This window comes from Cnephaeus nilssonii, assembly GCF_951640355.1.
Source record: "Cnephaeus nilssonii genome assembly, chromosome: 21".
In the NCBI taxonomy this organism is placed as follows: Eukaryota; Metazoa; Chordata; class Mammalia; order Chiroptera; family Vespertilionidae; genus Cnephaeus; species Cnephaeus nilssonii.
In genome coordinates, this window is record NC_137092.1 from 14,478,119 (window position 1) to 14,492,861 (window position 14,743).

The window sequence follows — 14,743 nt, forward strand, 5'->3', positions numbered from 1 at the left end:
CCGGTCACTCCAAGGCCAGGGAGCAGCTGGTCTTGAGTACTCCTCTTTTGACTACTTAGGATGAAAGAGTTTAAAAATCTAGCAGTCTCAGAACCACCGTAAATTCTTTTTCCATCCCAGCAGCCTCTTTTAGTGATTTCTAACAGCGTTATAGGGGTGGTCAAGAGCATGGATTCTACAATTGGACTGTCTAGACTTGAATCCTGGTTCTTCCTCTTATCTCTTATGTTACATGGGTCAAATTATTTTAACCTCTCTATGCCTGTTTCCTCATCCGTAAACACAGAGATAATAAATAGTACTATTTCAAAGGGTTGTTATGTAATTCAAATGCGATAATATATATATATGATACAAACTTGGCACATAATGCCAATGCATTATAATTGCTGTTATAATTGCTATTATGGTTGATGCCAGCCTTCCAAGGTCGTGGAATGCTGCCTACCTAATTTTACCCTTTGTGCTCAGACCCTGGCAGCAGAGAACTCAGCAGGCTAAGAAGGTCGCTAATGAGGTCCCCTAAGGTATTCCTCCAGGAGTCTGGTCTCCAGAGAGACCGGGTGAGAAAAGCTCTAGGGGAAAGGGAAGCAAGAACTCTCAGAGGAAATTGGAATGCCCTCCCTCAGCTCCCCCAGGGGTGGGTTTGCATAAGGACCCCTCCTTTTTCAATACTGGGCAGAAGCAAAGGGCAGCCCAGAGAAAAGAAAGACACTGAGTTAAGGAAATTCAGTTTCGTTTTGCCCTTTCTTTCTGGGGCCCTGGTCCCTGGATCCTCTTCCTTTAATATTCCTATCCCTTTGCTTCTTCTGGCTGGGTCAGTACAGGCTTAAAAACTTCTTTGTGATCCTTTCTGGCCTGTTCAACCAAACCCATTCTGTGGTGACCTTTTACTGGCAGATGAAAAGCAGATGGCCTCCACCTGGTTTAGCTCAGCTTGTGGCATCAAACAGTGTGACATTTCCTACGAAGGGAAGTGGGGGGACAGGGAGCCTTTCTTAGCAGGCTTTTCTGCCTTATTAGAGACTAGCTCAGTCTGCCCCCACCCCTCCACCCCACTCCATGTGATGGAGCAAGGGATAGGTTAGCATCCAGAGTGGAAAGTCCTTCATTGCTGCTCATCTTGGTGTTAAGTTGAACAGGCCAGGGGGCCCCCTGTGGGTGGGGTCAGGAGTGGATCCTCAGCTTGCTGGCTGCTTACAAAACTCTCTTCTCAGTGTTACCGGGACTTGGCTCTGGTGTCTCGTGACGGCATGAATATTGTCTTGAACAAAATCAACCAGATCCTTATGGAGAAGTACTTGAAGTTGCAGGACACCTGCCGAACTCAGGTAAGGCCAGAAAGAAAAGAGATCCAGCTCAAAGACTGAACAGAGGAGGAATCGGGGTAACATACCCCCATCTTTGTACACCTAAGTTGTAATGTTATTGGATTAGCCCGTTTCTCAAATTCATAGGCCCTTCTCTTCATCTGTTTTTTCCTTTCTCCTTTAGTTGGTGTGGTTGGTACGGGAACTAGTGAAGAGTGGGGTTCTGGGAGCTGATGGTGTATGCATGACATTCATGAAGCAGATTGCTGGTGAGTTTGATGGCAAGAGCATAAAGAAGAAAGGAGAGGAGCCCAGAGACTACACCAGGCCGTGGAGAATGATTGCGTGCCTAAGGGACTCCATTTCTGGGTCATTTAGACTCTCCTTCTGAAGAAGGCGTCTTCTGGCCACATATGTTGAAGAAGAAATTGAAAAATCACGGGGCACCTTTTGAATCAATAAGTCTTGCCTCATTTTTCTTCCTGCCAAACTCAGGCCTGACAGAGAATAGTTGACCTATTTTAGCCAGTCAAGCCAATAGCCAATAGACATGAGAAGGTGCTCAGTCTCATCAATAATCAGTGAAATGTATGCTGGGGTTTATGGTGTATTGTACCTGGAAGGATCTAGAAGGAATGGGGAGAGAAGTAAGGGCCAATAATTTGTCCCCATCACATTATGCTTTAGAAACAGCCATCTTTCTTGGCTCCGCCCCCATGTTCTGTGTACTTGCTCCCTAATAATCATGACATCTGATTAGGGCCAGTTTGAGGGACAAACCATGTCACAGAACAGACCCTGACATTTAGGTTTTATTATCTTCTTGGCATTGGTGACATCTGTCTGAGCCATTGAATGTCCAGAGGCCTGCCTGTGCTGCTTCCTACCCCTTCTGCAAGATCGCACGTGTTTGTTTAAAAATGAGCCTGCCTCTCCTTCACCATTGCCCGTTGGTTCTTTGTTTCTTTCTTTAGGATTTTATGTAACGCTGATGCTCCTGTTTTGATGTCTGTAAACCTTAATTTATGTGATGTGTGACTATGTGAACATGGAATTTTTAAATTGGGACCTGGGGCAAGACAGCGTTGTGTGGGGTATTTTTATCCACGCTCCTGCCACTTTCTTCCCTGTTAGGCACTCTCAGTCCTCACCTCTCATCCTTAGACTTTGGTCTGGCGCTGCTGCATATTAATTCTGCCCCAAGAAGTCCCTTAGCAAGCCCTGCGGACTGATCCCTGGAAACAAGAAACCCTGGGCCTGTCATGAGCCTGACACAGGATTTGGGACGTACGCATTCTGGACTGCTGCTGTTCCCAGCCCCCGGCACCTCTCAGGCCCTCTCTGAGATGTCTCCCTTTCTTTCCAACCACGGTCTCCTTCCCAGACATTCCTTTTCAAGGGTCAAAGTATTCCCACTCCAAACTCTACTCTTTGGAAAAGTTGCAGCTCTAGTTTCTGGAAAAATCTAGAACCTTCCCTTCCCTTCTCTCTGGAGGCAAAGGGGGAAACTTTAAAGCCTGACAGAACAAAAGGCAGTTTCCTAAGACTCAGAACATCAGTGATGGATGGACCAGTGGGATGGGTGACGGAATGTATTGTGTATCTGAGTAGCTAATTAGAATCATTCTGATTCTTTTTTCTTTCCCTTTGATTAGGTGGGGACATTACGACAAAAAATATCTGGTTGGCAGAAAGTGTCCTGGATATCCTGACGGAGCAGAGGTAGAGTCTACCATGAAGGGTGGGGAGAGAGCCAGAGATGGCCTTGTTGGTTGCAAGTGTGGGAGATGGGGTGAAAGGAGTGTATGAAGACTGATAGGTGACCCCAAACACCTTAGGTTAGAGAGACTAAGGCAGGGGAGGGAGAAGCAATTCTATGGGTGGCAAGTGAAGGAATTAATGCCGTGATATGCCCAAAGGGATGAAGGAGTGGGAAAGGAGGTCTTTGCTGAAATATCTCAGAGCCCAGGAAAAACTAGTTTCATCTGATAAGGGTTTATTTTTGATCCAGACCTCCTTGGAATGTTTATCTTTGTGGGGAGCGGGGGAGAATGAGCTCAGCAGAATGGGGCCAGCCAAACACCCAGGCCTGGCAGGTACCCTTTTCTCCCTTCCAAAACTTTCCATCCAACCCATACTCTTTTTTTGTGTTGAAGTAGCATGGGAGAGGTGGGAGTGAGGAGATCATCGAGACCCGCTAGAGTTTGCATGAAGGGCTCAGAGGCTCGAGTGGTAGAGCGGGCATAAGGGGGGCATATTGTGTTTTCTCATTGATTCTTTCCCTTCCCCACCAAAGGAAAGGACCAGAAATATTATGAGGGCTATTCCAGAGCTGAGGCCTTCCTCTTGGTCCTGTGGCCTCAGTCCTCCTTGATTTCAGTGTCTGTTTCGGGGTGAGGACACCATAGTAGTCAAATAATTGAGAGGGCTCATAGTATCCATATTTCCTGCTATTTCCTAGTATCCATGGACCTCCTCCCTCACTCACACTTCTGAAAGAGGAGGCTGTGTTCTGTGCTCTGCCCAAGCTTGAGAGCTGTGCCAGGTCAGCTGGGCAGTGCCACCTAGTGCCCTGGGCACAGACGTGCACCCGCAGCTGAGACTGGAGTCACTTCTCCATCATCATTGGTACCACCGCACAGCATAGGAGATCCCAGCTGTTTCTTACCAGGCCTTGCTTCTCTTAGGTGTCTTTGCAGAATGTCTGTGTCCTGGTCAGAGGGATTCCCTTTCTTTCTTTCTTTCTTTCTTTCTTTCTTTCTTTCTTTCTTTCTTTCTTTCTTTCTTTCTTTCTTTCTTTCTTTCTTTCTTTCTTTTTCTGGACAGATACATTCATCACTTCTGTTAGCAACTTTCCTAAAAAGTAATTTTTCTCATTTTGTTCCCAATGCAAGATACCTCCTGTTCCCATACCTTAAAGCTCAGTTTCTGCCCTAGCCGATTTGGCTCAATGGATAGAGCATCAGCCTGTGAACTGAAGGGTCCCAGGTTCGATTTCCGTCAAGGGCACGTGCTGGGTTGTGGGCTTGATCCCCAATAGGGGGCATGCAGGAGGCAGCCAATCAATGATTCTCTTTCATCATTGATGTTTCTATCTCTTCCTTTCCCTTTCTCTCTGAAATTAATAAAAATATATATTTAAAAAAATAAAGAAAGTACAGCAGAGTTATCAAACAACTACCCATATTAAAAAAAAAAAAGAAAAAAGAGCTCAGTTTCCCTCATTTGGGCAATTAGAGTGCAGTCTCAGTATACAAGTGTCAGATAAGTGTCCTACCTTTTCTGTTCTCCAAAACATATCCTTTGGTTGCGGGTCCCTAGAAGTTTAAAACTGTCCTCTTCCACACCCTTCCCCTCCCACCCTCCCTCCCTCCCTCTCTCACACCCTCCCTCCCAAGTGTTTCTAGGGTTGTGGAGTTAAAAGGTAGCAGACGGGGAGAGGGACCCTCCCCAGTGTCCTTGGCTGCTGCTTTCATTCTGTGCAAGGAAAAGGCCAGAGTCTCTTAATTAGGCGGCTGTAGCACTTTTCCGGAATCAGGATGTTGCCTGGTTGGATTAATTAAACTCCCTGTCTTCCTCTGGTTCGCTCCTTCCAGCAGGGGTGCCAAAGCCATTACAAACTAGTTGCTTGGAGAAGACAGCTCCCCAATTTTGGCACTTTGAGACGGCATTGGAAGACAGCTCCCCAATTTTGGCACTTTGAGACGGCATCTCCCCACTGCGTCTTTTCTAACCCTTTTAAAGCAGTAGAGCACACAATTCTTTCATTACCGTCTTTTCCCCAGAGAAAGTCTAAAACTCCTAGGAAAATGGGCTTTGTCATCCAAAATGAAGTTCTTCTTTTCAGCTTGTGATTTAGGGCAGGTGACTCATTGTTTGGGAATGGAATCAGTGGAGAGAGAGAGAGAGAGAGAGAGAGAGAGAGAGGAGCTCGAACTAGGGAAGGGTTTATGGCATGGTGGGGTGGTTAATGGAGCATGATGGAAGGGCTCAAACAGTGTGTTCTGAAACCTCCAGGGTTCTCAAAGGGTCTTAGTAATCCCTAGAGGTCCACTGACTCAGGGAGACTTACAAATGTTTTTCCCCGTATCTGAGTTGGGTAGAAGCTATGGCTTACCTCTGTCCCTAGTACCTCACACATGCTTGGCACGTGAGAGGCACTCAGTAAATGTTGGAGGGAGGGTCAACAAACAAAATTATTTTATTGGGATCCAGGTAGTCATATGGTAAAGAGAAACTGCTTTCATCAGCATTTATCTGTATTGGAAACCTGGTGGAGTAGTAGGAAGTTGACCCACCTTTGCCAATTGATAGTCCTAGATAAGGACAGTATGAGCGAGCAGTCAAGGAACCACATCATCAAACATTTTAAGATCCTGGAGCCAAGTATGGGGGGAATTGGGAGGGTGGACAGGTGCAGACAGGTGCAGGTGCCATTGTCTTCCCTCCCTGCAGGGAGTGGGTGTTAAAGAGCAGCATCCTCATTGCCATGACCGTTTATACATACCTTCGCCTCATTGTCGACCACCACGGGACCGCCCAGCTTCAGGCCCTGCGGCAGAAGGAGGTGGACTTCTGCATCTCACTGCTTCGGGAACGGGTGAGGACAAGACGGTATGGGGAAGTGAAACCCAGGACAGGACACCTCTGTGGGTTTTATACAGTGACCTGGGCCGGAGATGTCATGTTGGAGTGATGGAGGTAGTTCAAAGTCTGCTGTTTTTTTTCATCATTCTAAGACAGATGAAGGTGAAAGGGTAGGGGAATCAGTGTGGGATGGCCCTGATTCCTAGAAATGCTGCCTGCTACTCTGGCATCCTAGGGATTTTCCTGGCAGCTTCATGGACACTTGTACACCACAAACACGAGCTGTTCTTGTGTGCTCACTGCTATCCCCCACACCTACCTAGCTGGGCAATTGCCTGATCAGGTGGGATTATGAATTATCCACTAGCATATCTCCCAAGATTGAATGATTCTAGGGCTATGCTTTCTAATGTAGTAGCCTCTAGCCACATGTGGCGATTAAAATTAGATAAAAATTTTAAATTAATTCCTTAGTTGAATTAGCCACATTTCAAGTGCTAATTGTGGCTAATGAGTATCCTTTTGGGCAGCACAGATATAGATCATTCCATTGTTCTGTTGGAGAAAGTGAGTTTTGGGGTGAGGTGTATGGGGCTCAATTGCCAGTCCTATCCTTTTAGAATTTCAGTCTCTCTTGACCTGGATGGAAACAATTCTGGGAGGAGAAGGCAAGAGATTAATGTGAAAGCCAAAAGGGTTCCAGCAGTTTCTAGTAACCTCTCATCTTTGACATCAGTCCCCAACTTCTAGCTCTCTTCCCCTGAGCAGCTAGGAGCCAGTCCTTCGTTCCAGAAGAAATCACATAATCCCTTCAACCCACCTTCATTCCCTCCCTAGAACATGTTGTTCCTTTGCCCCCTCTGCAGCAGGTAAACAATCCATGTTTTTGTTCTTTTTCCTATCTGTAACCCCTCACCCCCATCAAGTTCATGGAATGTTTGATGATTGGCCGGGACCTCGTAAGACTACTTCAGAATGTTGCCAGGATACCAGAATTTGAACTGCTTTGGAAAGATATTATCCATAACCCTCAAGCCCTGAGTCCTCAGTTCACAGGTAAGTAAGGGCTGGGGCATGCTGTCCATGAGAGGTGGGAGGTCAGTATGTACGTACTGCTTGAATCAAGAGGGCAGAGTTTCGTGTGTGGGAGAGGCTTTGGCAGTCAGATAGAGGAAGCTTGGGACCAAGCAGGCTCTGCCAAGTGCAGCTGGATGAGGGAATGGCAGAGCTACAGAACAATCCATATGGTTCCCAGATAGCCCTGCTCGACAGGCCCCAGCTGTCGTTACTCCTAAGGAAAAGTGGAACAGAACTGGGACCCTGCTCCTCCCCCTCTCCCGGCAGCTGTTTGGCTCAGGGGGTGAGCTGATGACCACTTTCCAGCTTCCCTGAGTCCAGCAGAGGAGTCAGAGGTCAGCTCGTGAGACTGAGTCAGCAGAGGCGCTGGAATTAGTCCTGTAAGAGAAGGCGCCTCCCAGGAGCAATATTGTCTCTGAATTCCAAGGATCCAGCTGGTTAGAATCCTCTTTGGGGGAGGGAAAGGTCCTTTCCATGTCCCTTCTCTTTCCCGAGTTCCTACTTATGGTCTAAACTAGAACTGTACGGCTTTGCTCCCCATCCCACCTCTACCACGCATGCGTGTATGCATGCACACCTAACATGAAAACTATCAGTTAGGACCTGGAGAGTCAGGAAAGAAGGAAGTCCTGGTTCTCCCTTGTATTGTGCAGCTCTTATATTGAACATGTATTAAGTTGTTTAAGTGCCACTGTGTGCTAGGCACATGTATGCAGGGTGTCTCAAAAAATATATACACACTTTGAGTATGAAGTCATTGTTTATTAACATACAGTTCAATTTCATAATTTAAAAGAATCTACAGAAATGAACAATTTTTTTGTCAATGCCTGTTTTCAAATTGATGACCGTCTGGTCTAGACACTGCTGATAACTTGAAGCAATGGAATCGCAAACATCAAGAATCATTTCATTTGATATTTGTGCGCCTTTAATTCACTGACTGTTGCTGGTTTTGTACCGTAAACTTTATCTTTTATGCATCCCCATAAAAAAAGTGTAGTGGCATGGCATGTTAGCATAAATTTTCTTTGTTCAAAGCTTAGTCTGGTTTCACCCATTATTTCAGATCAGTTAACGCTGAAAAGGAGTGAAATGTAAGTGAGCTATCAGCTGTTAAAGTGTTTACACATTTTGGGGGGACACCCTATATTAACTCATTTAATCTTTAGGACATCCTGTAAGATGGATGTCCTTTCCATATTTACAGATAAAGAAAATTAGATTCAAGGAGATAAAGTAATTTGCTCAGGGCCACACAGCTAGTAAGTGTCAGAGGCAGGATTTGGATCCAAGTCTGTCTGACTCCAGGGCTCATGCTTATGCCACTCCACCACACTGATCCCAGGGCCAGTGATGGGACCGTCAAGAGCAGGAAGAGAGGCTAGGGTTTCCCATATTTCCCCCCTCACCATCCCACATGACGCCAACTGGAATAATGTGAGTAGCGGGCTCTGGATGGCCAATAGAAGAGCATGAATATGTCTGGGTTGTGGGGATGGTGGTTCATTGGAGCAGAATATACAGATGCTGGTTAGAACCCCCACTTGCACCTTTGCTCTGGTCTTATCTTAGAATTTCCCTGTGAGTAAGACCATTGGCCAGCAGTCCTTGGTCCAGGTTCCCCACCTGCCTTCCATTCTAGTCCTCAAGCTTCTCTTTTTTCTCCTCCCTTCTACGCTTGGTTCAGGTATCCTGCAGCTTCTTCAGTCAAGGACATCCCGAAAATTCCTAGCATGCCGTCTAACCCCAGACATGGAAACGAAGCTTCTCTTCATGACCTCCCGGGTAAGCTCACCTACTGCAGCAGATACTAGCGCGGCTCCTCCTTCAGCCTGCCGCTCTGTCACTGACTGGTGGGAGGTGGTCAAGTGGATGCCCCTGATCCAGCTGGCACTGGGCATGGCACTAAGAACTGGGATACACTGCTGAATAAGAGAGAGAATTCCAGCTCTTGTGTAGCTCCCAGTCTATCTAAAGCGTCACTAAACTAATAATTGTACACAAATAATGTAACTGATAAGTGTGAAATGTGCTATAAAAGGGTCAAGTGAGGATGTTCGTTCTGGAAAACCCACTGTTCCTCTGGGTGAACCATGAGCTCTCAGGAAGGGAGCCCTGGTCTTTTGGTTTCCAAACATGGCTGACTTATGGCAGAATTGCTTGAGGAGCATCTGAAGAATACATCTTCCTGGAACCCACTCTCCCAGAGAATCTGAAGAATCTGTATTTCTAACAGAATTTCCAGACACCCGCTCCTCTGCAGCCAGCCTGGTGTCAGGGGACAACTGCTGTAGCCAGCTCTCAGCTTCCCAGGTCATCCAGGAGAGCTGTCTTTTTTTTTTTTTTTTTTAAATATATTTTATTGTTTTTTACAGAGAGGAATGGAGAGGGATAGAAAGCTAGAAACATGATGAGAGAGAAACATCGACCAGCTGCCTCCTGCACATCCCCCACTGGGGATGTGCCCGCAACCAAGGTACATGCCCTTGACCGGAATCGAACCTGGGACCCTTCAGTCCGCAGACCGACGCTCTATCCACTGAGCCAAACCGGTTTTGGCAAGGAGAGCTGTCTTGATCTGTGCTGTCCTATGGGGTAGCCACTAGCCATGTGTTGTGATTTAAATAGTTAAAACTAAGTAAAATTAACATTCAGGACCTTGGTTGCAGTAGCTACATTTTAAGTGTTCAATAACTACCACCATTGCAGACAGTTCTATTGGACACTGTTGGTCTAGATGTTCTTTTTTTTTTTTTTTTTCCTTTTAACCCTTCTGCTCTCTGTTTTGGTTGAATTTGGGAAATAGAAGAGGAAAACCAGATCTTTCTTCTTAATTAGTGTTGCTGTTCATAACCACATAGCCTGTTTGGGGGAAGGACTTAACCTGCAAGAAGGTTTGGAGGTTGTATGTACCTTGGATAATTACCCTGTTAAGTCATTTAGTGTCTGGAAGCTTTTAGTCAGTGCTGAGCAGTGCAGAGGCTCAGCTCTTGTTCTGAAGGGGCATTGCTTGCTGTTCACAAGTAGCTCAGGAAAATAAAAGATTATACTTATGAAGAAAAAAAAAAGATTGTGCTTATGACTGAAGAATCAGGAACCAGCACAGGAGGAGGAGGAGCCAAAAGCGGATGCAGTTGTAGGTAATGTGACATCAGGTCAGTGGCAAGAAGGAATGCACCGCTGGTGTGTGACTTTCAGCATTTTTTTTTTTAATCAAGGAGGGGAGACTTGAGAGATGGTGTTAGTTGACTAATGAATTGTGGGAAGAAATTGAAGTCTGGCTCCGGCCTAGAGTTGAATGGTGCTCACTTTCCTCTGCCCAGAGACCTCACCTCCCCTTCCACGTTTCTTTTCCAATGTCCTTCCACCAGGTGCGGTTTGGTCAACAAAAGCGATACCAGGATTGGTTCCAGCGCCAGTATCTGTCAACCCCAGACAGTCAGTCTCTGCGCTGTGACCTCATTCGCTACATCTGTGGCGTTGTCCACCCTTCTAATGAAGTGCTGAGTTCAGATATCTTGCCCCGATGGGCCATCATTGGTTGGTTGCTGACAACATGCACGGTGAGAGGCTGGACCATGGAGGCTGTTGGGTGGCAAAGTCCCCCCTCCCTCACGTTCCCCATATATCCATGCTTCTTCCTCACTCTCCGAGCCCCCTGACCCCTAAGGGCCCTCTTACTTTCATGAATGTCTCAGTCTTTGCACCCCTCCCTTCATGTCTCGAGAAATTTACTTGCATCATTACTTCCCATCTGGGCTTGGGGTTAAACAGGTTTACCTGTGCCTTTCGTGCCAGTCCCCAAGCCTGGGTTTCCAGGCATTCCTTCTTCCAGAAACCACGGATGACTGTTCTTGCTCAGTTCCAGAGCTGTGATCCTCACACACTTACTTCCACGCCTTTGGCATCAGCTTTGGATACTTCTCTTCTCCACAAGTAGTGAATTCACAATGGAGCCATCTCCTCCCCAGCATTTCCCTCCCATGCCAAGGGTGGGAAACTCTCTGCTCCCTGGCGTCTAGTTGCCCTCTGACCTCTTTTGACAGGGCTCCTGCTCCCCCATCTGACTGTATCCTTGGAATGTGCTGATTCAGATATAACAGCAGGCTATTCCTAGGGTCTTTCCTTTAGGAATGTGCCTGGTGCGTCCAGCAAGGGCTCGGACTCGTGCTGTCTCAGCTCACGAGTGACCAGGGACTCCCAGCCCAGGTGTCTTCCCTTAGGGGTCAGGTGTGTTCTTCTGGATATGTGAGACCCCACACTGAGCCTCAGCCCCTGGGTTGGTGAGACTGTAAGGGACTCACACACATATACAGACTTGGGTGTCCCTCACCCCTGTGGGGGTTCCATTCTGTCTCACTAGGAACTGCATTTTCATAGATGGATCAGTATTGTGAGCCCTGAAATCTGTCTTGGGCTCCTAAAGGGAAGGGAGCTGGTTGATGAAACTAGCCCTCTTTTTCCCCTCTCTCTTCTAGTCAAATGTCGCTGCCTCTAATGCCAAGCTGGCTTTGTTTTACGACTGGCTGTTCTTTAGCCCAGACAAGGATAGCATTATGAACATAGGTATGTGAATGAGACCCAAGCAGCATCACTCCACCCCACCCCCTAGCCCCGGGTCTCAGTGATAGCCGTCATCAATCACAGGGCCGAGTGGAGTGGAGGCAGCTTATCTGGGAGCAGTTCCGTTGTTCCTCATCAGTGCTCCCTTGACCTAGAAGGAAAGTTGCTTTGATGAGGCCAAGCAGTACTCCACCCTCTTTTCCCTATAGCCTGATGCTTAGACTTCAGCGGGGGGCGGGGGGGGGGGAGGTGTCTCTGCAGAGGAAAAGGCTACACCACATCCCACTTTTCCTTTCCTGCTACCTCCTTCCTCCAAGCTAAGTACTGGGGACTAGAGGGGAGATGAGGTCTACCAGCTGTTTGGGGGGGTTGTGTGCTTTTGTCTCTGCTCAGTGGGAATAGGGGCAGGAATAGCTCTCTGGAACCATTCATATATATTGATCATTCGGCTTATGGAGCTAAGAACAGACTCTCTGATATGGGGGTCCCTTTAATTCTACATTCTCCAGAGCCAGCCATCCTGGTCATGCATCACTCCATGAAGCCCCACCCAGCCATCACTGCCACACTCCTGGACTTCATGTGCCGTGTAAGTGCCACCGCCCTCTTTTCTCCTCTTGCCTGGCTGAGCGGCTAAGTGTGTGTCCCCTCTAACCTTCTAGGCCAGTGAATAGGTCGTCCCAGAGCTCCTTGACTGTGGGAGCAGAAGTGGTTGTAGGTCCCATCCCCCAAGTTAATGAATTCCCGCCGTCTCCAGTTGGGTCTTCCCACGTTTCCATGAGGTTTCTCATCCTCAGGGATGATGACTTAACATAGACTCTGGTCTCCTTGAGGAGCAGCCAGTCCAGTAAGGTTCCCACTTTAGCAGCCTGGGACGGTCAGGAACATCAGCCCTTTCTGCAGCCATACTCTCTGGTGGCCCCAGTCACAACCAGTCCTGTGCTCTCCTCAGCAGCACATACACTGCAATTGGAACAATACAGAGATCAGCAGGTCCTGTGCAAGGATGACAGGGAAATTCCCGAAACAGTCCTTTTTTTTAAAATTTAAAAAATAATATATTTTTAAAAATTGATTTGAGAGAGAGAGAAACAAAACATCTGTGAGAGAAAAACATTGAGCGGCCTCCTCCTGCACACTCCCCACTGGGGATTGAGCCAGCAACCTGGCATGTGCCCTGACTGGGAATCGAACTTTGACCTCCTGGTTCATGGATCAATGCTCAACCACTGAGCCACGCCAGCTGGGCTCCATATATATATTAAAGCAGCCTTTTAGATCCCGTACTCATTCTCTCCCCTTCTTCCCTTCCAGATCATTCCCAACTTCTACCCACCACTGGAGGGCCACGTGCGGCAGGGTGTCTTTTCCTCCCTCAACCACATTGTGGAGAAACGGGTCTTGGCGTAAGGACTTTCTGTGTCTGGGGAGAGGGAAGGTTTTTCCCCATTTTCACCAGGTCAGGCTCATCCGATATTACCATACGACTGTTGACCCTTTACCTTGAGAGGTATAGAGAGTACTGGCTCCACCTCAGAAGGCTAGGCCTGTGTTCTCTTGACCCTCAGAGAAATGTCTCTCCTGCCATCACATTACAAAGGGCTTCAGATGCGTCCCCTGTCCCCTGGTGACCCTCTCCAAGGTCTGACTGTAGCCCACTTATCCTGGTCGGGCTTAGACCTACCCCTGTACCTCCGTGTCGAGTTAGGAGGGAGGAGCTCTGATGTTGATCTTCATTCATGGTCCCTGTTAGGCATTTGGCTCCCCTGTTTGACAACCCTAAATTGGATAAGGAGCTGCGGGCCATGCTGAGGGAGAAGTTTCCTGAGTTCTGCAGTTCACCCAGCCCTCCTGTGGAAGGTAGGGGACCCTCCCATGTCGTCACCTGCTTCAAAAGAGGGATGGAGACATTCAGGGCTCTCAGACGAGAGCCCCTGTTTAGGTGACATGCCTGTGCAGCTCTCTGCCTCCGTCATTGTCCATTCGTTTTTCCTTTCCTACTTCCCTCTTACTCATTTTCATGTCTTCCTAGGTTCTCCTTCTCCGTCTAATTTTAAAAAATCTTTTCATTGATCTTTAGAGAGAGAGAGACATTGATTTGTTGATCCACTTATATATGCATTCATTCATTGGTTGATTCTTGTGTGTGTCCTGACCGGGGTTTGAACCCACAACCTTGGCGTATTGGGACAGTTCTCTAACCAGCGGAGCTGCCGGACCAGGGTCTTTCCATCTAATTTTATCTAACTTGCGCTAATCTCGCTTGCTCTCTTAACTGTTTTTCCTCTTATTAACCTGTCTTCAGTAGGTAGAGATGTTCATGGAATGACTGTTTACCTTGCTTTAACTTTGTCCACCTTTTTTCTTTTCAGGCCAGGGCCCTGGCCTTGGTGAAAGGTTGTCATGTTGGGTCTCAAGTCTCGCTCCCAATTTTAGACACACAAACACTTTTTGTTTAGGGGGAGGGGTTAAGCCAAGCAAAATTTCCCAATTTGGCTTTAAATTAAAGAGTACTTAAGACTGTCCTTGGTCTTATCTACTCGCTGATCCTGAGCTGAGCATAGAGGAGTCGTGGCCTGTGCTGTTTTATTCCTGGCAGATCCCCCTGCAAGTCCTGGAGGGTTGGGAGAATAAGACCTTTATCCTTCCAGGGTTCATATTCCAGTTAGGTCATGAACTCCTTATTCTCTCACTTGCCCTTCAGTCTCCTCTTTCCCAAGCGTGGTGCATGTTAGAGGACACAGGAGGCCATCAAATGCCTTGTCTTTCTTTCCCAAGTCAAAATTGAGGAGCCAGTTTCCATGGAGATGGACAACCATATGTCAGACAAGGATGAGAGTTGCTATGACAATGCAGAAGCAGCCTTCAGTGATGATGAGGAGGATCTCAACAGCAAAGGTGAGGCCAGAAGCTAGGGTAGTTCAGGGTGTGTCAACTCCATTGGTAGGAGAAGCCTGTGCCGGCTTCTCTGCCGCCTTTGCCTCCGTGAGTGAGTTGTCAGCGGGCACTGGCTGAGACTCCAGGTGCAGAGCCCTGCACTTGGCACTGAGGCAGGAGGGGAAAAGGAGGAGTGGTCCCCGGCCTTGTTTATTCCTCAGGGCTCAGGTGTGCACACACGCAGGGAAATGCTTCAGGCCACTCACACCGTGCTGAGTGCGCGTGAGGAGGGACAGATGATTCAGGGGGGCTGTCTCCGTTGCTGG

The 14,743-nt window shown here is 47.6% G+C and overlaps 1 protein-coding gene across 1 annotated transcript in view; it reads left to right on the forward strand.

The window, feature by feature from the left end:
* INTS3 (integrator complex subunit 3) overlaps nucleotides 1–14,743 on the forward strand; it is a 39,290-nt gene that overhangs the window by 14,161 nt on the left and 10,386 nt on the right. Inside the window, exons 4-15 of the mRNA XM_079761582.1 lie at nucleotides 1,218–1,331; nucleotides 1,495–1,579; nucleotides 2,966–3,032; nucleotides 5,766–5,910; nucleotides 6,824–6,953; nucleotides 8,665–8,762; nucleotides 10,349–10,540; nucleotides 11,456–11,543; nucleotides 12,050–12,129; nucleotides 12,855–12,946; nucleotides 13,294–13,400; nucleotides 14,319–14,438. Of these exons, the coding sequence (XP_079617708.1) occupies nucleotides 1,218–1,331; nucleotides 1,495–1,579; nucleotides 2,966–3,032; nucleotides 5,766–5,910; nucleotides 6,824–6,953; nucleotides 8,665–8,762; nucleotides 10,349–10,540; nucleotides 11,456–11,543; nucleotides 12,050–12,129; nucleotides 12,855–12,946; nucleotides 13,294–13,400; nucleotides 14,319–14,438 (1,318 nt within the window). The remainder of the gene's footprint in view (nucleotides 1–1,217; nucleotides 1,332–1,494; nucleotides 1,580–2,965; nucleotides 3,033–5,765; nucleotides 5,911–6,823; nucleotides 6,954–8,664; nucleotides 8,763–10,348; nucleotides 10,541–11,455; nucleotides 11,544–12,049; nucleotides 12,130–12,854; nucleotides 12,947–13,293; nucleotides 13,401–14,318; nucleotides 14,439–14,743) is intronic.